At 49.6% G+C, this 19,936-nt stretch overlaps 1 protein-coding gene across 2 annotated transcripts in view; it reads right to left on the minus strand.

The window, feature by feature from the left end:
- LRP4 (LDL receptor related protein 4) overlaps window positions 1-19,936 on the minus strand; it is a 52,252-nt gene that overhangs the window by 21,355 nt on the left and 10,961 nt on the right. For both annotated transcript variants that reach the window (XR_013359972.1, XM_077863102.1), the window contains exons 2-23: window positions 16,526-16,672; window positions 15,320-15,436; window positions 14,945-15,058; window positions 14,474-14,590; window positions 14,001-14,129; window positions 13,643-13,762; window positions 13,109-13,234; window positions 12,389-12,514; window positions 12,063-12,197; window positions 11,562-11,687; window positions 11,002-11,232; window positions 9,812-9,968; window positions 8,172-8,389; window positions 7,835-8,011; window positions 7,343-7,465; window positions 5,475-5,683; window positions 5,234-5,315; window positions 4,587-4,692; window positions 3,355-3,556; window positions 1,853-2,042; window positions 1,631-1,762; window positions 362-502 (exon numbers count right to left, since the gene is read on the minus strand). Coding sequence is in view for 1 of the 2 variants with exons in the window: in XM_077863102.1 (XP_077719228.1) it covers window positions 362-502; window positions 1,631-1,762; window positions 1,853-2,042; window positions 3,355-3,556; window positions 4,587-4,692; window positions 5,234-5,315; window positions 5,475-5,683; window positions 7,343-7,465; window positions 7,835-8,011; window positions 8,172-8,389; window positions 9,812-9,968; window positions 11,002-11,232; window positions 11,562-11,687; window positions 12,063-12,197; window positions 12,389-12,514; window positions 13,109-13,234; window positions 13,643-13,762; window positions 14,001-14,129; window positions 14,474-14,590; window positions 14,945-15,058; window positions 15,320-15,436; window positions 16,526-16,672 (3,225 nt within the window). In the remaining variant the exon portion in view is untranslated. The remainder of the gene's footprint in view (window positions 1-361; window positions 503-1,630; window positions 1,763-1,852; window positions 2,043-3,354; window positions 3,557-4,586; window positions 4,693-5,233; window positions 5,316-5,474; window positions 5,684-7,342; window positions 7,466-7,834; window positions 8,012-8,171; window positions 8,390-9,811; window positions 9,969-11,001; window positions 11,233-11,561; window positions 11,688-12,062; window positions 12,198-12,388; window positions 12,515-13,108; window positions 13,235-13,642; window positions 13,763-14,000; window positions 14,130-14,473; window positions 14,591-14,944; window positions 15,059-15,319; window positions 15,437-16,525; window positions 16,673-19,936) is intronic.

Below are 19,936 nucleotides of genomic sequence, written 5' to 3' on the forward strand. Positions count from 1 at the left end.
CAGCCTGGACCCTCGTCTCTTCCAAAGGGATACGCAGAGCTGACTCACGCCCTGAGCCACCCGGCGTGTCAGAGAGCCCTATACCTCTGAGCAGAGGAAGTCAAGAGAAGTCTAGAAACAGTGTTAACAGGAAAGTTCTTGGCAGAGAGGACAAGGAAGGCTCTAAACCATGCCCTCGTTACGATAGAGAAAGCACTACAGGGATGAGGGCAGGGCTGTGCCAGAGGGAACAGGAAGCCTTAGGGCCTCAGCAGGAAGCAAAGGTGGTGGGAGAGGAAGAAGAGCAGTTACAGTAGGTTAGGCACAGAAGAGGGCTGGGGGGTGGGGAGGGAGGAGGGCAGGAAAGGAGGGCCGCACGGACCTTCTTGAGGATCTACTCCAATGGCAATAGTGTTCTTCATGGTAATGTTGATAGGTACCACCACATCAGCAAAATAAGGGATGTCCAAGGAGACCATCCGAATGTCTATTCTCCTGGCGAAGATGAGGAAACTGTTCATGCCTGCCCAGGTGGGGAAGAAAGCAAAGAGGACAGTCACCCTAGTGTAGTCAGTAAGAGGGCCTAGAGTAAGGCAAACTGGAGTTCATGTCCCGTCTTTGTTAATTTCTAGTAGTGTGATCCTGGGCAAGTTCTTTAAATTGTTCGAGATGTTTCAACATCTGTAGAATGGGGATCATAGCAGGGATTAGAAGAGGATTAGAAGAGATCATGTATGGAAAGTACTTAGCACTGGGCCTAACACACAGTCATAAATGAGAGCTCTGTTAATATCTTAGAAGTGACTCATTATGAAAGTTTTACGGTGAGGTTTAAAAACCTTCATGTTAAGTTTTTCCTGTAACCAGGAAGTCCCAATTAACAGATCCCTTCTCATTCAAATTCCCAAGGAAGTTAGGGTTCAAATGTGTCCTGCCAGGCAGCCCGCATGGTGCGGCGGTTTAGCGCTGCCTGCAGCCCAGAGCGTGATCCTGGAGACCCGGGATTGAGTCCCACGTTGGGCTCCCTGCATGGAGCTGGCTTCTTCCTCTGCCTGTGTCTCTGCCTCTCTCTCTACCTGTGTCTCTCATGAATAAATAAATAAAATCTTCACAAAAAAAAAAATGTGTCCTGCCACGTAGCATCCCCTAGGGAGAAACATCAACTCCTAACATCTGGGCAGCCAGGCTCTGCTTCTGGGACCCTCCAGTTGAGGTTGTCACATACCTTGTGCACTCACAAAGTGCTACACCCAACGAAGGTATCTTAACGCTGGAGAGATCATATGTCTTAATATTTATTATACCAGCTTCGGACAGATGGAATTAAAGTAACTTGTCCTAACTGAATCGGTATATTATGACAGTTTTCCAACAATGAAAGTAAAGCATCTGAGAAATGAGCATCTTTTTCTGACATGCATAGAGATACCATAAGAACCAGTTAGACTCTGCCTATGATCCTGTCTACCTGGTCTCTTGGGCCTCTTCCTAGACTTCTCTTTTTTTCTAAAACTTCTTGGTCTCCCTAAGCCTCTCAGAGTACCAGGACCCATGGTTTCTCAGCCCACAGTAGAGTCCACCCACAGGGAAGAAAGAGAGCCACTGCCCCTCCTGGAGAGGCTCTATCCTAGTCTGTGATGCTCAAACTTACCTGGTGAGCAGGTTTTGCCATCAGACATCAGGTTGATACCCGTGGGGCAGGTACAGCTGAAGCCACTAGGATTTGGGGACCGAAGACACAAATGGCTGCAGCCTCCATTCTCCCTGGCACATGGTGTGGACACTGGGAAGGGATGAGGAGGGGGTGGTCATTGGGGAGGTCTACAAGAAAGGAAGGCCAATGAGAAGCCACTTCGGGTCCAGGGCTGCTCACCTGGGGGCCGCCGGCGGTGGAAGACGTGGATGTCCATAAGGTTCTCCAAGTTCTCCTGCAGGGTCTCCCGGTCTAGCCCCGTCAGTCGGTCAGCGCTCTGTATACTCTTGGTCTGCCAGTCAGTCCAATAGATGCGCTCTCCATACAGGGTCAGCCCAAAAGGGTGGGGAAGCTGGCTTCCGATCAGCACCTGCCAGGGCCCCAGCACTTGTGTCATCCCCCAGCAAGGTCCAAGAGTACAGAACAGTGGTCAAAATGGAGCCACACCTACATGTGGAGTCAGGATACAGTTCTCCCACTACCACCTGCTGTGCAACCCTGAGCAAGAACTAGTTATAAAATCTCTCTGAACTTCAGTTTGCCAATCTGTGATGTGACCATGACATCTATTATATGATACAACCTGGCTCCAAGGGTTGTGTGATGACAGTAAAAGATCATGTATGAGTTGCATAATCTCAAAGTACCTCTGCACCAGTTACTTTTTAATTACAAAAGGAAAAACAGCAACTTCACACTAGATACCACCTTAACCAATCACCTTACTCACACCAAGTTAATATCACAGTAGAGGGAACAAGCTGACATCTATCTGTGCCTGCTGATGAGACGTGCTGGCAGGACATGACTTTATTTAATGTAGCACCTTTGCCTCAAAAACAATCTGAATCCAATCATAAGGAAACAGTGGATAGATTTAGGGACATTCTACAAAATAATTGGCATTTACGTTTTGAAAATACAAAGGTCAAGAAAGACATAGAAAGGATTTATTTCCTTGACTGCATAGGTTAAATAATTATTAGGAAGTGTTCCAGATTAGAGGTTAAAGAGACATGACTACTAAACACAACTGTGATCTGGGATTGGATCCTGGCCTAAGAAAGAAAAAAGGAAAAGAAAAAGACTATAAAGGACATTATTGGGACAGTTGGTAGTGAAATTGAATATGGATCATGAATTAGACAGCAATATTGTATCAATGTTAAATTTCCTGATTTTGATCCCTGCACTGTGGTTACTTAGGACAATGTCCTTGTTCTTAGGAAATTGAAATATTTTGGGGTCAAGGACAGGATGTCTTCAATTTAATCTCCAATGGTTCAGAAAAATTATGATAATGCACATGTATGTGTAGATAGAGAATGATACAACAATTTGACAGTTCTTACAACTTTAAGTTTGAAATTATACCAATAAACAATAACAAAAACAAAGAGCGATCACGTGTCCAGCAGACAACTGGTGCTTAAACAGCGTTAGTTGTGATGGTTAGTAGGAAGATCTGTGCATCACAATCTAAAAGTCCCAAGTTTCCTTTCATCATCAGGCAACAATCCCCCACCCACCCTCCTTGGCTCTGGAGGGTAGCCACAGTCTCAAAGGAACAGCACACACCTCACACTCGTCCCATCACACCTGAGTCCTCCTAGCTGCCAGCCAGGGAGTGCTGCCCTGGAGGCTGTCAGGGTTGTGGTAAGATGTCTTCACACCACCCTTACCTTCCTCTTGCTGCCATCCAGACCAGCAAATTCAATCGTCTTCATGCCAGCATCTGCCCAGTAAAGCCTCTGAGACCCATAGTCAATGGCTAATCCATTAGGCCAGGTCAGATTGGAAGAGATGATGACCTGGCGACTTGAGGCATCCATGCCAGCTCGTTCAATTTTGGGGCTTGCACCCCAGTCAGTCCAATACATGTACCTGGGCACAGGAAAGGAAGGTCTTAGAACCCTTCTGATTAACACTCCTTTGGGACTCAGGGTGCCTAAAGTATCACTAGGTGCCCCAGCCTCCTGCCTCAGCTCCCAGCCTCATCCTGGGCTCAAAGCTGTCTCCAAAACTCTTGTATATTCTATCACTATTCAAAGGTTCCTCAGGGTTTTAATAAAGGCAGAGCTCAATGGCTCAAGGAGTGTTCAGCAAATGAGGCCTATTTAGGGATAAAGAAAAAGAGGAAGTAAGAATGGGGTACAAGAAATGTTTCCTTGACTGGATGGGATAAATAATTATGGTACACAAATTTAATGGAATTCTATGTAACCATGAAGAACAAGATAGCTCTGTATTATCAAATGGAAAGATATCCAAGATATATAGTTAAGTGAAAAAAAAAAAAAAGAATAACAAGTTATAAAACAGTATGCCATTGCTGTAGAACCAAAACCACCACCAACAACAACAAATATACATATGCATGTAAAAGAAAACCTAGAAAAATATTCTAAACTGTTAACTGTTAGCAATAGTTATTGCTGGAGACTATAAGGAATCTTCATTTCTACAGATTTATTTACTTATTTGTTTGTTGGTTTATTTATGAGTTCCTTTGTAAGCAGGCCAAAAAAAAAAGATGAAAAACTTAAAAGGGAAACAGTTTGTCACTGCCTTCTGTGGTTTCTGTAGCTGCCTTTGCTGCCTTGGTGTTGCCCGTAAGATCTGGCCACTCTCGCTAACCTCTAGACTTCCCTTTATTTATTTTTATTTTTATTTTTTTTTAGGATTTTTATTTATTTATTCATAGAGAAAGAGAGAGAGGGGCAGAGACACAGGCAGAGAGAGAAGCAGCTCCACACAGGGAGCCCAATGCGGGACTCGATCCCGTGTCTCCAGGATCACACCCTGGGCTGCAGGCAGCGCTAAACCGCTGTGCCACCGAGGCTGCCCTAGACTTCCCATTAAAGCTCAAATCTGTGGGATGGGTGGAGCTGGTCCGAAAGGAATAGGTGCTCACCCGCCCATGGGTTCCACCACGATATCCCGGGGACGATCAAGGTTCTCCCAGATGAGAACTGTCCTCATGCTGCCATCTGTGTTAGCTACTTCAATCCGGTCTGTACCTACCAAGAAGTAAGGGGCAAAGATATTAACTCTATACTTGGTCATTCACCCTACTACCTTCCACTCCCAGTACAGAGCCTGACATGCAGTAGATGATTAAGAAATATTTTACGACAGATGCATAACAAGTATGAGTTAACTGAATTTGGAAAAGATGATGCTGCAAGTCCAAGGACCACACTTTGAGTAGCTCTGGTGTAAGGCATTCCTCTTGCCTCCCATACTCACCTGGCTCATAGAAAATGCCTGTTTTATTAAGACAGTGATGGAAAGACAAGGCATAGTTTCCTTCTCTGAAATACCTCAAAACATTCTTGAGCACCAGCTACACAGCAGCAATAGCTGCCATTTGATTGGCGAATGCCAAACCCTCAGATATGAGCGTATAGCTCCAGCTCTGCAGCAGCCCCACCACTTCTGACCTACCAAGAACTTCCACCAAGACAAGTAGTCTAGAGAGGCATTGGGCCCCTTCTCCCTGAGGCTAGAATTTTAATAAGAGGAATCCCACAAAGCCGGCCATATCAGCCTTGTACGTACCTGCATCTGTCCAGTATAACTTGTTGGTGACCCAATCAATGGCTAGGCCTGCCGGACTCTCCAAACTGGTATCTACTACCACCTAGACAGAAAGCAAAGCTGTTGTCACCAACTGGACCTGTGCCTCAGCTCTGGGGTACAACTGTATCAATTTTCAAGGTTGCCAAAGGTATGGGAAGTCTTTACCCAGGAGACGGTGGATTCCTCCCCTTACTCTCTGCCCTCCCTCGATGGCCCCTACCTCCTGTCCTGTTCCATCCCACTTGGCCCTGCTGATGGTGTCACTGCTGACATCTGTCCAGTACACGTGGTCATCCCGGGAGTCCCAGTCAAGGGCCACAGCACTGCGCACGTCAGCCAGTGGGATGACATCGTCGGACAGGTCCTCTGTGTCGAAGCTGATTCGACGGATGTCCATCCTTCGGGCAAAAAGCAGGAACTTGTCAAGACCTGATCAAAGGCCGAAAGGGGTCTTCTTTTAATGCTCTAAATCCAATCACAGTGACAGACACAGACGCTCACCTGTGTGACATCTGGTTCAATCACACTTCCTGGGATCAGGTGCCCTATGTCCCCCTACTCTTCACACATCAGGCCCCCTGTGAGCAATGGGCGGCCCCCATGCTGACAGACACAAACTTTAGGATCAATAGACTCTCCCCAGGGCCCAGAAGCACATCGTGTATAAGCAACTGTCAGCTTCATCTCCTTTTCTCTCCTCTTTGCTTAGCCTCTTTGGGTGCGCTGGCTGGATGGCCATCAACCCCTACCCGAGCCTGCTCACTTCTGCATCTGCTTCAGGGCTGCTGCTGCTCCACTCAGTCACCTATATCCCCTTCTCTTGCTCTTCCATTTACAGCTTTAGCCAACAGTGATGGTTTATTGAACACTTACTCCTTGCCCAGCACTGAGCTCTGGGCTCTTCTCACCTTGTCTCCTTTCCTCTCATAGCAACTCTTTGTGAGTCACATTATTCTTATTCTCATTATCTAGATTAGCCACCCAAGGCTACCAGAGATGGGATAACTTGCCCTAGCTACAGAGCACCAGACCTGGGACTTGAACTCAGGTCTGGGAGCTCCAGAGAAGGAGTTCTGGCCACCACCTACACACTTCTCCCTGCTGGCTCTTCTCTGTCTCTTGGCCCATTCTGGTCTATTTCCCAGTATGTATTTCTGCCTGGAAAAGCACTTCCTGCCTCACTTCACCAAGTGTCTTCTTTTAAGATCTGGGAAATTCTTAAGGGGGAGTTCCTGGGGAAACATCTTGTACCTCACTGAGACAAGATGGACAAGGCTGGGTACTTATGAGAATGCAAGGAAGGTAGGCTCTCAATCAACATGTGTTGAATGAATAGCCCTTGTTCATCTGAATAGCTTTCCTAAACTCACTCTCTTTGGAAGGGACCCAGATCCGAAGAGAAATTTGGTTTTAACAGGGATAAGAGGGGCAGTGGGGACACAGCAATAAATAAGACCAGCTGCTGATGTGTGAGGAATTACCCTAGCCCCTTGCTGGTCATGTCATACTCCTGGATCACTCCTCTCTGGACTATTCTTAGAAAAAGTCACCTGCGACTCTGAGCTAGACAGGGCCATTCTCTCAAGGCAATGACCCTGCAGGAGCTCAAAGGAAGCCAAAATAGCAGTTCAGGAGTGACCAGGGAACCCCATTATCTCCCACTCACTAGACACATATTCATCCAGAGTCACCATAAATACAGAGCATCACCAGAGGTCCTAATCTTGGCTCTCTGATTTAAGAGGTGAAAGGAAGTCTTTAAAAAGGTGAGGCTAAAGGTAAAGAGATAGAAACCCCTGCTTTCTAGAAGGGCCTGGCACCCTCTAGCTGCCTATAGATCCTACCTGGCGAAATGGTACACCAGCCTGGTTGTAGGTATTTACACTCGACTGGGTGGTACCCCTGAGCCCTCAGGCCTCAGCTTTGATGTAGGAGCCACCAGCCTCTTAAGTTCTTCCTCTTGAGGGGCTATCTGAGGAGTCTGGCTCTTTCCCCATGACAGACAATCCCTTGAATTCCTATCTCTTGTTCCTTCCACCCACCATCACAAGGCACGTCCATTGAGGCAGGTGCCCCAGACCCACTTACTCTGAGCACAGGCGTGGCTGCTGATCTTGCGGAAGCCAGTGGGGCAGGCACAGGTATAGTTCTGGCCACTGGGCAGACACAGGTGGGTACAGCCTCCATTGTTGTTCCCACAGCGGTTCTTCCCTGTTCAAAGAGCCCAGGGCAAAAGGGTCAGGAAAGACCAAATGTTGGCAGAGTCCATCCCAAGGCAAGTGAGTAGGGGATTAGATAGGGTGCGAGCTCTCTGGAACTGAGGAGCTATGTCTGATTGTTTTTTTATATCTGCCCCAGCTGCAAACAGTGAACACCTGACAGAAGAGATGAATGAGATGGGGACAGTGAAGCACGTTTTCCTGAGTCTCAATGTTGTACCCTAAATGTCCAGCAGAGGGAGAAACTGGACCGTTAACAGTGCCAACCACAAATTTCCCTGCCAGAAACTATGGCAGCTGTGACAGGTGCAGGGAAGGTTCTCAGAGGCACCAAAAGTTTACCAGGTGGGTAGTTTCTCACCTGCAGGCTGGCGCTGGGGGTGCAAGGTGTGGATGTCCATAGGGAAATGGAGTTTGTTGCGAATGATCTCCTGGTTCTTGCCGGTAAATTTGTTAGCACTATTGATGCTCTTGGTGTGCCAGTCTGTCCAGTATAGGCTGTCTTCAAACACAGTGATGGCAAAGGGATGAGGGAGGCCTAGGGAAAGTCCAGAAGGACTTAAGTCCAGACACAATCTGCCATGGGCTCTGGGCCCAGGCCGGGCAACTGCACAAATCTCACCCTCTGCAAAGGCTCCTAGGGGCTGGGATTGGGAAAGAAGGATGAGAGATGAAGAAGAGTAGAGAAAGGGCCTCACCCTGGCTAATGACAGCCTTGCGGTGACTTCCGTCCAGATTGGCCCTCTCGATGACATGGTGCTTAGCATCTACCCAGTACATACGATGCCCAGCATAGTCAATGGTGAGGCCATTGGGCCAGAAGAGATGAGTGTCAGCGATGATACGGCGTCCAGAGCCATCCATGCTGGAGGCCTCAATGCGGGGGGTATTGCCCCAGTCTGTCCAGTAAATGGTACTAGAAAGGGACAAGAGGAAATTTAGAGACAGGCAGCAGAAGCCAGATAGTAACAGGGATAATAATCAGACTGGGGTCTTTCATTCATTTAACCCAGGGGATTCCAACTTATAGAAGACACATTCTGTGTAGTCCACAGAGTATCTTCTAAATGTTTGAATTTAAACGTCTCTAGCAGGGCATTTATTTTTTGAACAATTTTTTTTTTTAAAGAGTACCTGCAGGGCTCTCTCTTAGGGATTAGGAGTATAGCAGTGAATGAAATAGACAAAAATCCCAACCCTTGTGGCAGACTTTATTTTCTAATAGTAAAAATTATTATTAATTTTTATTCATTAGTTCAACCCTACAAACTAATAATAAAAATACTAAGCATCTGCACTGATTTAATGTGTATTATGCCATTTATTTATTTATTTAAAATGGATTATTTATCTGTTTGTTTGTTTGAGATAAAGAGATAGTGAAAGAGAGAGAGATATAAGCAGGAGGCAGAGGGAAAGGGAGAAGCAGACTCCCTGCCGAGCAAGGAGCCCGATATGGGGCTCAATCTCAGGACCCTGGAATCATGACCTGAGCCAAAGGCATATGCTTAACTGACTGAGCCACCCAGGCACCTTTTTATTATGCCATTTAAAATGCATCTCATTGGGCAGCCCCAGTGGCACAGTGATTTAGTGCTGCCTGCAGCCCGGGGTGTGATCCTGGAAACCCAGGATTGAGTCCCACATCGGGCTTCCTGCATGGAGCCTGCTTCTCCCTCTGCCTGTGTCTCTGTCTCTCTCTTCGCTCTCTCTGAATGAATACATAAATAAATCTTTAAAAAAATAATAAAATAAAGTAAAATGCATCTCATTTTGGGTGGGTGAAATATGGGAAGGAGGTCAAAAGGTACAAACTTCTAGATATATGAGTCATAGAGATGTAATGTATGGCATGGTGACAACAGTTAATCACACTGTATTGCATTATTTGAAAGTTCCTAAGAGAGTAGATTTTAAAAGTTCTCATCACAAGAAAAATTATTGTAATAATTGTATGCTGATGGATGTTAATAAGACTTATTGTAATCATTTTGCAATATACATAAATATTGAATCATGTTGTACATCTGTAACTAAATAAGGTTATATGTCAATTATACCTCCATTTTCAAAAATGAGTCTCATCTTCACATGGCTATGAGGTAGGTATTTATTTTTTATCACCAATTATATGTGAGTAAACAGAGGCAGATACAGACTGACCCAAGGCCACACAGCCAATTACTGCAGAGCCAGGACTTAAATCCAGGTGTGTCTGAGTGCAAAGCCCATACTATTAATGCCACACTGTGAAGAGGCCCCCCAAGAAGGTCTGGCCTGGGAACTGTACTTAGAGGTTGCAAGAGGGGTTTGGGAGCTTGAGATCCAACTCACTTACCCCTCCATGGGGTGCAAAGCAATAGCCCGGGGCTTCTCAAGGTTTTGCCATAGCAGCACCTTCCGATGGGCCCCATCCAGGTTGGCCACCTCAATTCTTGATGTCCCTGAGTCGGTCCAATAGAGTTTGTCATGGACCCAATCCACAGCCAGGCCCCCTGATAGAAAGATGCAACAGGAAAGTTTCAGGGATTCACCCAGGGCTCCTCTGTGCTAATTTAACAAGAGCAAAATCTTACACAAACATTTGGGTCAGGTGCCATTCTAACCATGTTAGGTATACTAACTCAATCATCACAACAACTCTGTGAGCTAGATACTAGGATATCCATGAAGATAAAGACATTGAAGCACAGAGAAGCTGAGTAACTGTCCAAGGTCAAGGCTTCACTCAGCCAACGATATTCCACTTCCTGAAACCTGACTTCCTGACTCACACTAGGGTTCCCTGCCACACTGGCTCGGGTTTGCAAACTGTAGCTTAGAGTTTTGTAAAGGTACTTCAGAAGTTCCATTAGCATGTGAGTCAAACGTGCTTGATACCAAATCCCAAACCACTTCACTGGTTTGTAGAATGGCCTGAGATTACAGAATGAGCTCTTGTTTTTTTTTTTTCAATCTGTAAATATTTGGATGTATCTATCTGGGTAGAGGAGAATATTCTTTTTTTTTTTTTTTTAATGTATTTATGATAGTCACACAGAGAGAGAGAGAGAGAGAGGCAGAGACATAGGCAGAGGGAGAAGCAGGCTCCATGCACCCGGAGCCCGACGTGGGATTTGATCCCGGGTCTCCAGGATCATGCCCTGGGCCAAAGGCAGGCGCCAAACTGCTGCGCCACCCAGGGATCCCGAGGAGAATATTCTTAATACTGAGCAATCAAAACAAAGTTCTGAACTGAACCAAATGCTAAGACTTGCAGCAAATTGTAAGTGTTGTCCATACATCTCTGATTTCAAATGATCACGTTCATTAAAATATCTCATTATTATTGAGCCTAATAATGACCAGATGTCATAAACCTGAACCCATCAAATTAATGTTTTCTCTATTAGAATTCCAACCAAGATTTCACTGAAGAAAAAGATGTTCTGCTGCCCAAGGTTGGCAAGTCACTATCCTGTTCCTTCCATGGTTGCTTTGCACATGATGTGGGTCTACCCTTCCCCCAACCAGGGCCTCATTCCCTACCTGGGCTCTCGAGCCCTGTAGACACAACCTCCTCCACATTGCTGCCATTGAGGTTGGCACGGAGGATCCGGTCCAGGGTGACATCTGACCAGAAGACAAGCTCGCGCCGGTGGTGGAAATCCAGGGCAATGGCGTTCTCCAGGTTGTTGAGCAACAACGTGTACTCAGAGCGGTGCGGCAGCACCTGCCGGATGTCGATGCGATTGGCGAATAGTAGCACAGGCTCCGGCCCTGGGATGTGGCACAGAAATGGGGCCCCCACTGGGCTCCAGAGCTGCCCCTGACATCCATCAGCATGCACCCCAAGCTCCTCAGCTGACAAATGGGGCCCCTTGCCCATTAGGGCATGTCCAGAGCTGCTGGCATCAGTATTGGAAAAGTGGCAGCCTCCAAAGTATACTCTCCCACCCACCCCACCCCAGCAGTTTTTCTTGGGGCCCAGAATGCAACTCACAGCTCTATTTTACTGAGATGAAAACTCTCCCTACCTCTCAGCAAATCCACAAGTACTTTCCATTCTCAGCCCTCTGCCCACCCAGCCGAACACGAACGGCCCTTACCCAGAGCCTTGCAGCTGCGCCGGTCAGGCCGGAGCTCGTAGCCTGCTTCACACCAGCACTGGAAGGCCCCTTCGCTGTTGGTGCAGCCCTGGCTGCAATACCCCTCTTCTGCACATTCATTCACATCTGGGAGGACCGGGCAGGGTCAGGAGATCTTGGTTCTGCCATCCTCCCCGCCCCCACTTCCAGGCTGACTAGTTGTATCCCGGCCAACACACCCATCTTTTCTCTAGGCCTAGTGGGAAAACTATGTAACAAGTGGTTAAGAGCTTCAAGATCACGGAGACCCAGCTAGAATCCCAACTCTGCTCTCACCAGCTCTGTGGCCATCAGTAAGTTACTAAACCTCTCTGGGCTTCGGTTTCCCCCTCTGTGAAACAGTAGGGACAATCCCCACCTCCTATGGTGATGATGACATGAGGTCAATGTCCGACCCAGAGGAAACATAGCTAGCTGCCTGTCTGCTGCCCCTGCCCAATTCCAAAGCAGGCCCGAGCTCACCTTGGCACATGTGCCCATCCTCAGTGAGCCGATAGCCTGTGTGGCAGGTACACTGCACCGCCCCCCGCACCATCTGGCACTTCTGGGCGCAGCCACCGTTGTTAACATTGCAGTTCTCCTCACCCGTCCGGGGCCCTGTGCCAGCCAAGCCAGAGATGGGAGTTGAGCCCAGAATCCTCCCCCAGACAGCCAACTTGGCATTCCACCTGGACCCCGAAGAACAGCTCTGGAGGCTGTGAGAATCCCCAGGGAGGCTTCTCTTTGAACCACATGGGTGGGGTTCAGCCACAGACCATGGGTCAGGCCCACCCACTGGGGACACTCACGGCAGTTCTGCTGTGGGCTTTCATCACTGTTGTCTCCACAGTCGTTAACTCCATTGCACAGCTTCCTCTGCCCAATGCAGCGCCCGTTCCAGCACAGGAACTGATCCGAGGCACACTGGGGGCTTCCTGGACAGGGTGGGAGGCAAGCAAGGAGGGAGGGAGAGGCAGGTCACAGCAGAGTAGGTCAACAAAAGGATGGGAGCCTGTCATTTTCTAGGGTGAGCTGGAGACAGATGAGACTCAAGGTGGGAGGGTCAGGGTCCTGGGCAGGAAGCAGCTCAGACAGGGCTGGCTGAATGTCTGCACTCGTTTGCTCCCCAGGACACCACAGTGGGATAGTGAGGGACAGCGGGACAGAATGAGAGAGTGCATCTGTGTGTCCTGTGCCCAGCGGCATGGCTAGGGCAGTGAGGGCTGTCAGCCACAGAGAACAGTCCTTGCTCATTAGGCCAGAGCAACAGGCGGGCTGTCTGCGTAGGAGTCAGAACGTGAGAGGCTGCTGATGTTGTGTTCCAGGCTGTAAGGCTGTGCAGGTTAACAGATGCACCTGGATTTGACACTGGTAACTGAGAAGGGCAGGAATAATCCAGGCCGTGGGCAAGATCTGGCTAAGCATCCCTGTAGCCCAGCTGGAATGGCAGCAGTGACATCCTCTTTCCATTCCTGTCCTCCAACCCAACCACGGGCTCAGGGGCCTGGGGTACCCCCGGGAGGCTCTACCTGTGTTCTCACAGTTCTCTTCATCACTGTTGTCTGCACAGTCATCCTCCCCATCACAGCGCCAGGAGAGGCGGACGCAGCGACCTGACCGACAGCGGAACTGTTCTGCTGTACACATGGAGGTGGCTGGGCAAAGCAAAGGCCTAATGAAAGGCTGGCCCTGTTTTGGCCCGAGGTTCCACCCTGCTGCCCCAAACTGCATTTCATGCCAGTATCTGTGCCACTCTCCTGGTCGCAGTTGTTCCAAATGGCATCATTGTGAAAATCAGAAAAAGGCAACCTTTCCTCAAGACGCCTTCCTGCCATCATTGAGAAAACTGCCACGACAAATATACAAATCTGTATGATTATAGAATATGTAGATCCGCTATATGACTGGAATCCCTTTAGACGTACCACCTCTATGTCCTGCCCAACCTACACCACTGTCCACAATAGTCCTGTCCCATCTGTCTTTATCAACGGTGGCCTTTTTTGGCTCTACGAGCCCTTTCCCTATTTCTGGCCCAGCCCTTTGGCATTGTCTCCACTCACTGCAATTGCGCTCATCAGATTGGTCATCACAGTCCGCGTCGCCATCACAGCGCCAGCCTGCATTGATGCACAGGCCACTGTCACACATGAACTCCCCCGAGCGGCAGGGCTGGTGGGACGCTGGGGAAACAGGCAGGCTCCTGTCTTGAGCCAGTCCCTGGACACAGTGTCCAGGGCAGACCCGAAAGTCCAGTCCCAGCACCCGGTTCCTCCATCTCTGCCTAACAGGGAGCAGGGAATCTGGAAACTCCTCCCCTGAGCTCCTGCCCCAGCTGGCACCTGTGCCTTACCACCCTAGGAGTTCCTTGGGGCCTGGCCTCCCTCCCTCCTCCTCCACCCTGCTGGCCAGACCACTCACAGCAGTCGGACTCGTCTGACCAGTCTCCACAGTCATCATCACCATCACAGTGGTAGATATCGAGGATGCAGCGGCCGTAGGCACACTGGAACTCCTCCAGGTTGCAGGGAGGCGCTGGCACTGCTGAGGCTGGAAGGCAGACAGGGGTAGGGAGGGGCATATACTCAGGCTTGGACAGAGAAGAGAGGCCCTGACTCCTCCAAGGGGTAGGATGTTCAGGCAAGGAAAGCAGGTTTCATCGGGGTCGACCCTGATGGACTGGTGCTGGTGGACCAAAATGAGCCACCCCTCCGCACCTGGGGAACAGCCCTCTGCACCTGGGGAACGTGCTTGCACCCTAGCTCAACCTTAGAGGTGCGGTTTCCCACCCTCCTGGCCCACTGTGTATGCACCCTGCAGCCTGGCCCTTGGCCCCTGGGATGCAGCCCTCTGCCCCAGCCCAGCCCACCAGCCTGGGTTCTGGGGCCACTCACGACAGCTCTCCTCATCAGAGCCATCTTTGCAGTCGGTGTCGCCGTCACAGTACCAGTGCTCGGCGATGCAGCTTCCGTCACTGCAGCGGAATTCCTTGTCAGAGCACTTGCGCATGTCTGGGGGACGCAATGGGACAGCGATCCTGCAGGAGCCCCACAGGCCGCCCTCCTTTCATCGTTCCCAACGCCCACCCTCCCTGCCCCTGTGGGTCTGACCCAGTCCCTGCCAGACATCACAGACCTGGTGCAGACTGTGGAGGGGGATCACTGGAGCCCTGGAAAGACTGGGTCTGGGGCTCCTGTCCCGTGGTTCCCTGAGGTCTGCACTGCCCTGCCCCTCGGCCTTCCTCCAGCTGCTCTCTATCCAGGCAGTTCACAATGCAGCTGTGCTAGAGCTGCTGCTGCTCATTCTCCCTGAGGCCCAGGGCACCAGTAGCCATTCCGCCCCCCCACCTCCAGAGCTCCACTCACCACACTGCTCATCACTGTTGTCACCGCAGTCATTGTCCCCGTCGCAGTGCCACAGGCTCCGGATGCAGTAGCCGTTCTGGCAGGGGAACTCATCCTCCTCACACTCCCGGGGGGCTGTGGGCACAGAGCAGTCAGGCTGCTGCAGGCCCAACAGAAAGCCCCATGGAACAGGGAAGTCGGGCTACTCCAACACTGCCCGGAGGAATCTGAAGCAGGGGGCCATCTCTTGGGTTCATCTAACCAAGAGGGGAGGTGAAAGGAGGGACAAAGAGCTGAAGACCCTAGAGTTGACGTGGGCCTGGGGCATCATTTTCTGATTGAAAATCCCTTCCCAGCAGAGCCTGATGGAGCCCGCCTGGCGCCACCAGCACTCACGACAGTCCTGCTCATCTGAGTCATCCTCACAGTCGTTGTCGCCATCACACACCCAGGAGCGGCGGATGCACTTGCCATTGTCACAGTGAAAGTCAAGAGGAGAACAGGTGGGCAGCACTGGGTCCCGGAAGAAGAAGGCAACGGGGAATCAGTCTGGTACACTTACTGAGACAGCCTTACCTGGGCTGGAAACCCTTTGCCAACACCTTTTATCCCACGTCTCCCCATGTGAACTATAGTCCTCTCTCGCAGGCTCCCATGCCTGCCCACAGGGCAGCACAGTCTAAGGAACCCAAAACTACTAAAGAAAGCAGAGATAGAAACATGAGCAAGAAAAAGAGGTGTACTATTTTTTTCTTTTTCTCCTGTTAAATGATGATGAACACATCTGGGCTCCATTTCCAGTTCTAGAATTCATTACTTATCACACCATCTCTGAGCCATAGGTTCTCTGACTGTACAATGGGAGTAATTATACTTGGCTCACAGTGGTCTTTAGAGATAATGCACATGAAAGTGAGCCATTTATCATCACGATTAGCTGAACCGGTCAGGGTTAACAAGGTCCAGGTTGTAGCTTCATCTTATTAGACTAATTAGCCACCCTCAGACATAGGTGCTATGCAGGTTGCATCCCTAAACCCAGACAACTGGCTCAGCAGTGACTGGTCTATAGATCTGAGGCAGGGTGCCCTGGCCTGTTGTGCATATATTACGGGAAAGCAAGATTTAAAGAGAATATAAGATTTCTTACAGAGTTTATATTATTAAAAAAAGATATGATTACACAGAATACCAGCATTAAAAACACAGAAATAATCTGCATCTACATATAGTATGCACATTAAAAAATGCACAAATATGCAGGACAAATATACAAACATATATTCACATAAATACAGAGAGATCTATGTAAAGAGAATGCCTATAGTTTTCTTTTTTTTTTTTTTTCTATAGTTTTCAAGGGTGTTTTCCTCCATACTTGTCACAGTTTGTTTTAATTGGTCATATCTGCATGAAAATAAAGGAAATACAGGAGGATTGGAGCCTTATATATTGTGAAGAAACCACCCATCAGTCAGCATCTATCACCCTCACAGGAGTCCAATGCGCTGAGTCTGGCTCAGCCAGTGCACAGGACACCCTCAGACCCTCATCCCCGGGTTCCACTGCCGGAAGTGTGTAGGAGGGGAGGAGGGGACTTACTACATCCATCCTCATCGCTGTGGTCCCCGCAGTCATTGTCCCCATCACACTGCCACTGTGCAGGGATACAGGTACACTCGCCGAGGGCGCTCACCGCACACGTGAAGTGGCTCCGACCACAAGCACACTCAGGGCTGCTGGCTAGGCCTGGGCAGATGGGAAAGGAAGCAGTGAGGGCCCAGCTCCCGCCCAACCAAAGCCCATTCCAGACAGTAAAGTAGAGGAGCCTAGTCTAGGGGCACATTGTCACCCAGGAGACCATGCAATCATGCCTTCCCCTTCTCCCAAGGCACAAATGGTCAAGAAGATAATCTGTGACTCTGGATTCATAAGCAGTAGGTACTTGCTCTAGGACTGGGCTTTTTGGTCCATACTCCCAAGAGACCAGGGATAAGTGATGCTACTCAAAGAGTTGATGCTCTTGGGGAAAAGGAGTAATGGGACAGAAAGGGTGATGCAGAGAGAAACTCAATACCCTTCCCTCCAAAGCAGCTTGAGATATGGATGCTTTTGCCTCTAGCCACAATGAGGCCCTTGGTTGTTAGGTAGGGAGGGCAAGAAATAGTGGAATTAAAATGCTGGAGCCCCTTTTGGGATAAGGAATCCAGACAGGAGAGCGGGAAGCAGCACAGGCTGTTGTGAGTCTCCCGGTCAGAACCCACCTTTGAGGAGGGTGACCAGGAGAAGCAGGGCCCCAGGCTGAGGGGACTAGGCTGCCTCAGGGCAGAGTGACTGGGAGCAGTCAGAAGCTTCCCGCCTGAGGGACAGACTACAGCCCAGAGAAGGATGGCAGGAGCAGCCCCTCCCCCAGCCTCAGCAGCAAGCAGCTGGGCTTCCCTATTGAGCAAGGAGCTATCTGCCTGGCCAAGTCCCATGACCGGCTGCTGTACCCCCTCCCCAGCGTGCCCAGCAGGATGCCCTGGGATGGCGTGTGAATGGCTCAGTGCCCCTGCTCCAGCCTCAGCTGGAACAAAGGGTCAGTCTCTCCCCCTCCTTGCAGTCATCTAACCCGCTGGGCTGCTGCAGCTGGGAAAGAAGGGGACCACCACTCATTGCTCATCTCTACCCCTTGTTTTCTTCTCCCCTTCCTCCCCTTAGCTGGGCCCTGCCCTCAGGCTGGGCTGGAACAGGGAAGGAATTAGGGCCCAGAATGAAAGGGTGTACTGCTCTCTGCTCCAAAAACCAGGAGAGAGGGCTGGAGCCTGTCCCTCTCCACTTGAACCCCCAAAGATAAGTGTGAGCATAGGGCATGGATGGATGGATGGATGGATGGCCAGCATTTAAGATCAGTGAACTACTAAAACTATGGGCAAAATGTACATTTCTGGAGTAAAGGACCACAGATGTCACCAGATCCTCAACAGGGACCTGTCATTCCCCATTCCACAAGCTAAGGGAATCAGCTGCCCTAGAAAAGATGCTGGATCTCCTGTGGACACCAAAGGAATCCTTTTGAGAGGTGCAGTATCTCTATACTTTAAGAGGAAGGCTTTACTCCAAGCCCAGGGCTCCTGTCTGTCCAGGTCTCTCTGCAAGTGCAGGACAGAGTATTCTCCACCAGGGAAGCACTGAAGACCCGGCTGCCGCTGCTGCTGCCCCAGCCCCAGACTCTTGGGTCAATTCTGAGAGCACTGAGGAGGGAAGGGGCTTTTTTCACACAGACCCTGAGCAACTTTTGTATTGTGACCGGCTCATCACAGCTCTAGGCACTACTTTAAGGAACTCTGGCTGGATGAAACAGCAAAGACTAAGGATTCCAAAGGACTCCATTCGGTGGGCTTCCCAAAATGCAGATCCCCTTCACAGGGAGGAATGGTGAAGAGGAAAGATAAGACTAACGCAGTGATTCCCAAAGAGAGATGGTTTCTCCCCCAGGACAGTATTTGGCAAATGTGTGGAGACCTTTCTGGTTATGGAGACTGGCGGTACTTCTGGCGTCTAATGGGTAGAAGCCAGGGACACTGCCAGATATCCTACACTGGACAGGGCAGGCCGCCCCCCAACAAAGAAATGCTCCAGCCCCAGATGTCCATGGTTGAGAAAACAGCAGGGAGCAGGAGCTACACCAGCGTGAAACGTATGGTAAGGGGAGTGACAGCACCAGAGAGGAAGAATTGGGGGCTTGGGGGAGCAGGAGAGGAAAAAGCACCGGACCTGGAGCAGACTGAGTGCCACCGACCAGCGGCGTGACCCCGTACAAGTCGCTTAGCTCCCTGAGCCTCCGCTTCCTCATTTGTGAAAAGCCACAAGGACTGGACGAGAAGATAAATGTGGACGAAGCTAACCTCGGGCCCTGGCACAACGAAGATGCTCAATCAATGCAGGCTGGGGGTGTGGATGGCTGCAGATGCAGGGGTTAAATTTTCCCCAAACGCCTTGATTTTAAGAACCCGAGCACCAGGATTAGGAGAGTAAGAATAGCAGTATTGTGGTGCTGCGTGCAAGTTAAAAAGAATACTGAAGGTGGAAGGAGCCTTCAGTTTTAGGTTGATTTTTTTCTTGTAGGGCCCCACCCCCGCCCTTGGCTGCATGATAAAAGAAGTCCTGATTTCCCCTAGCAGACCTCAGGAACAAAGCATTCCATCGGGTGGGCATGAGTTAGTTGCAGGCGGCTGAAGAGTCCCGACTTCCTGCGTGTCAGAGAAACACATGAAGGTCAGGCAGCCACATCAGGCAAACCCTGGGCCTGGGCCTTCTTATGGTAAACAGACACGTAATGCCCTGAAAAGCCAGCTCTCGGTACAACTGCTGCCTCCTCTGGGATTCCCAGAGGTGAAATTCTGCGTTTTCACGCAAGTCCTGGCTGTGATCAGAAAGGACAGCTTTTAACCCTTTTGAATAAAAAGAGTAAAGAAAGGAACTGGATGAGTGCAGGTGGCATGCACAGTCTTCACTTTGGAAAGCGTTAAGTTAGAGTATTCAGCTATGCTCTTGGCCTTGAAAGCTATTTCTCAGTCATGCTCGCTCTTCAGCCTCCATGGACTCGGGCCTTTTGACCTAAAGCAATTCAATGAAGAGATCTCCCCCCAAAGTGTTCCCTACCCTTGGTAGGCAAGTCATCCGGTTTTGGGGATACATGTGAATGGGCTCATAGGGTATTCCTGAGAGATTAACCAAAATCCCACTACTTAATACCTCACTTCCCTTGCCTCGGCCACCTTACCAATTCTTCATGGCTTTCTTTTGAAGAAAAGAAGAGAAACATCCATTTGGTATACCAGATATAGTGGAACACTATAGTAAAGAGCATAGATTCTGGAGTCGGAGAGACTGGACTTCAAGTCCTAGTTCTACCACCAACTCCACAACTTTGAGCAAGTTGATTAAGGTCTCTGAACCTCAGTTTCCTCATCCATAAAATGGGACTCCATGTAAACAGCTTAGCACAGGACTGGTATATGGCAAAAGTTT

Source organism: Canis aureus, chromosome 21 (assembly GCF_053574225.1).
Source record: "Canis aureus isolate CA01 chromosome 21, VMU_Caureus_v.1.0, whole genome shotgun sequence".
In the NCBI taxonomy this organism is placed as follows: domain Eukaryota; kingdom Metazoa; phylum Chordata; class Mammalia; order Carnivora; family Canidae; genus Canis; species Canis aureus.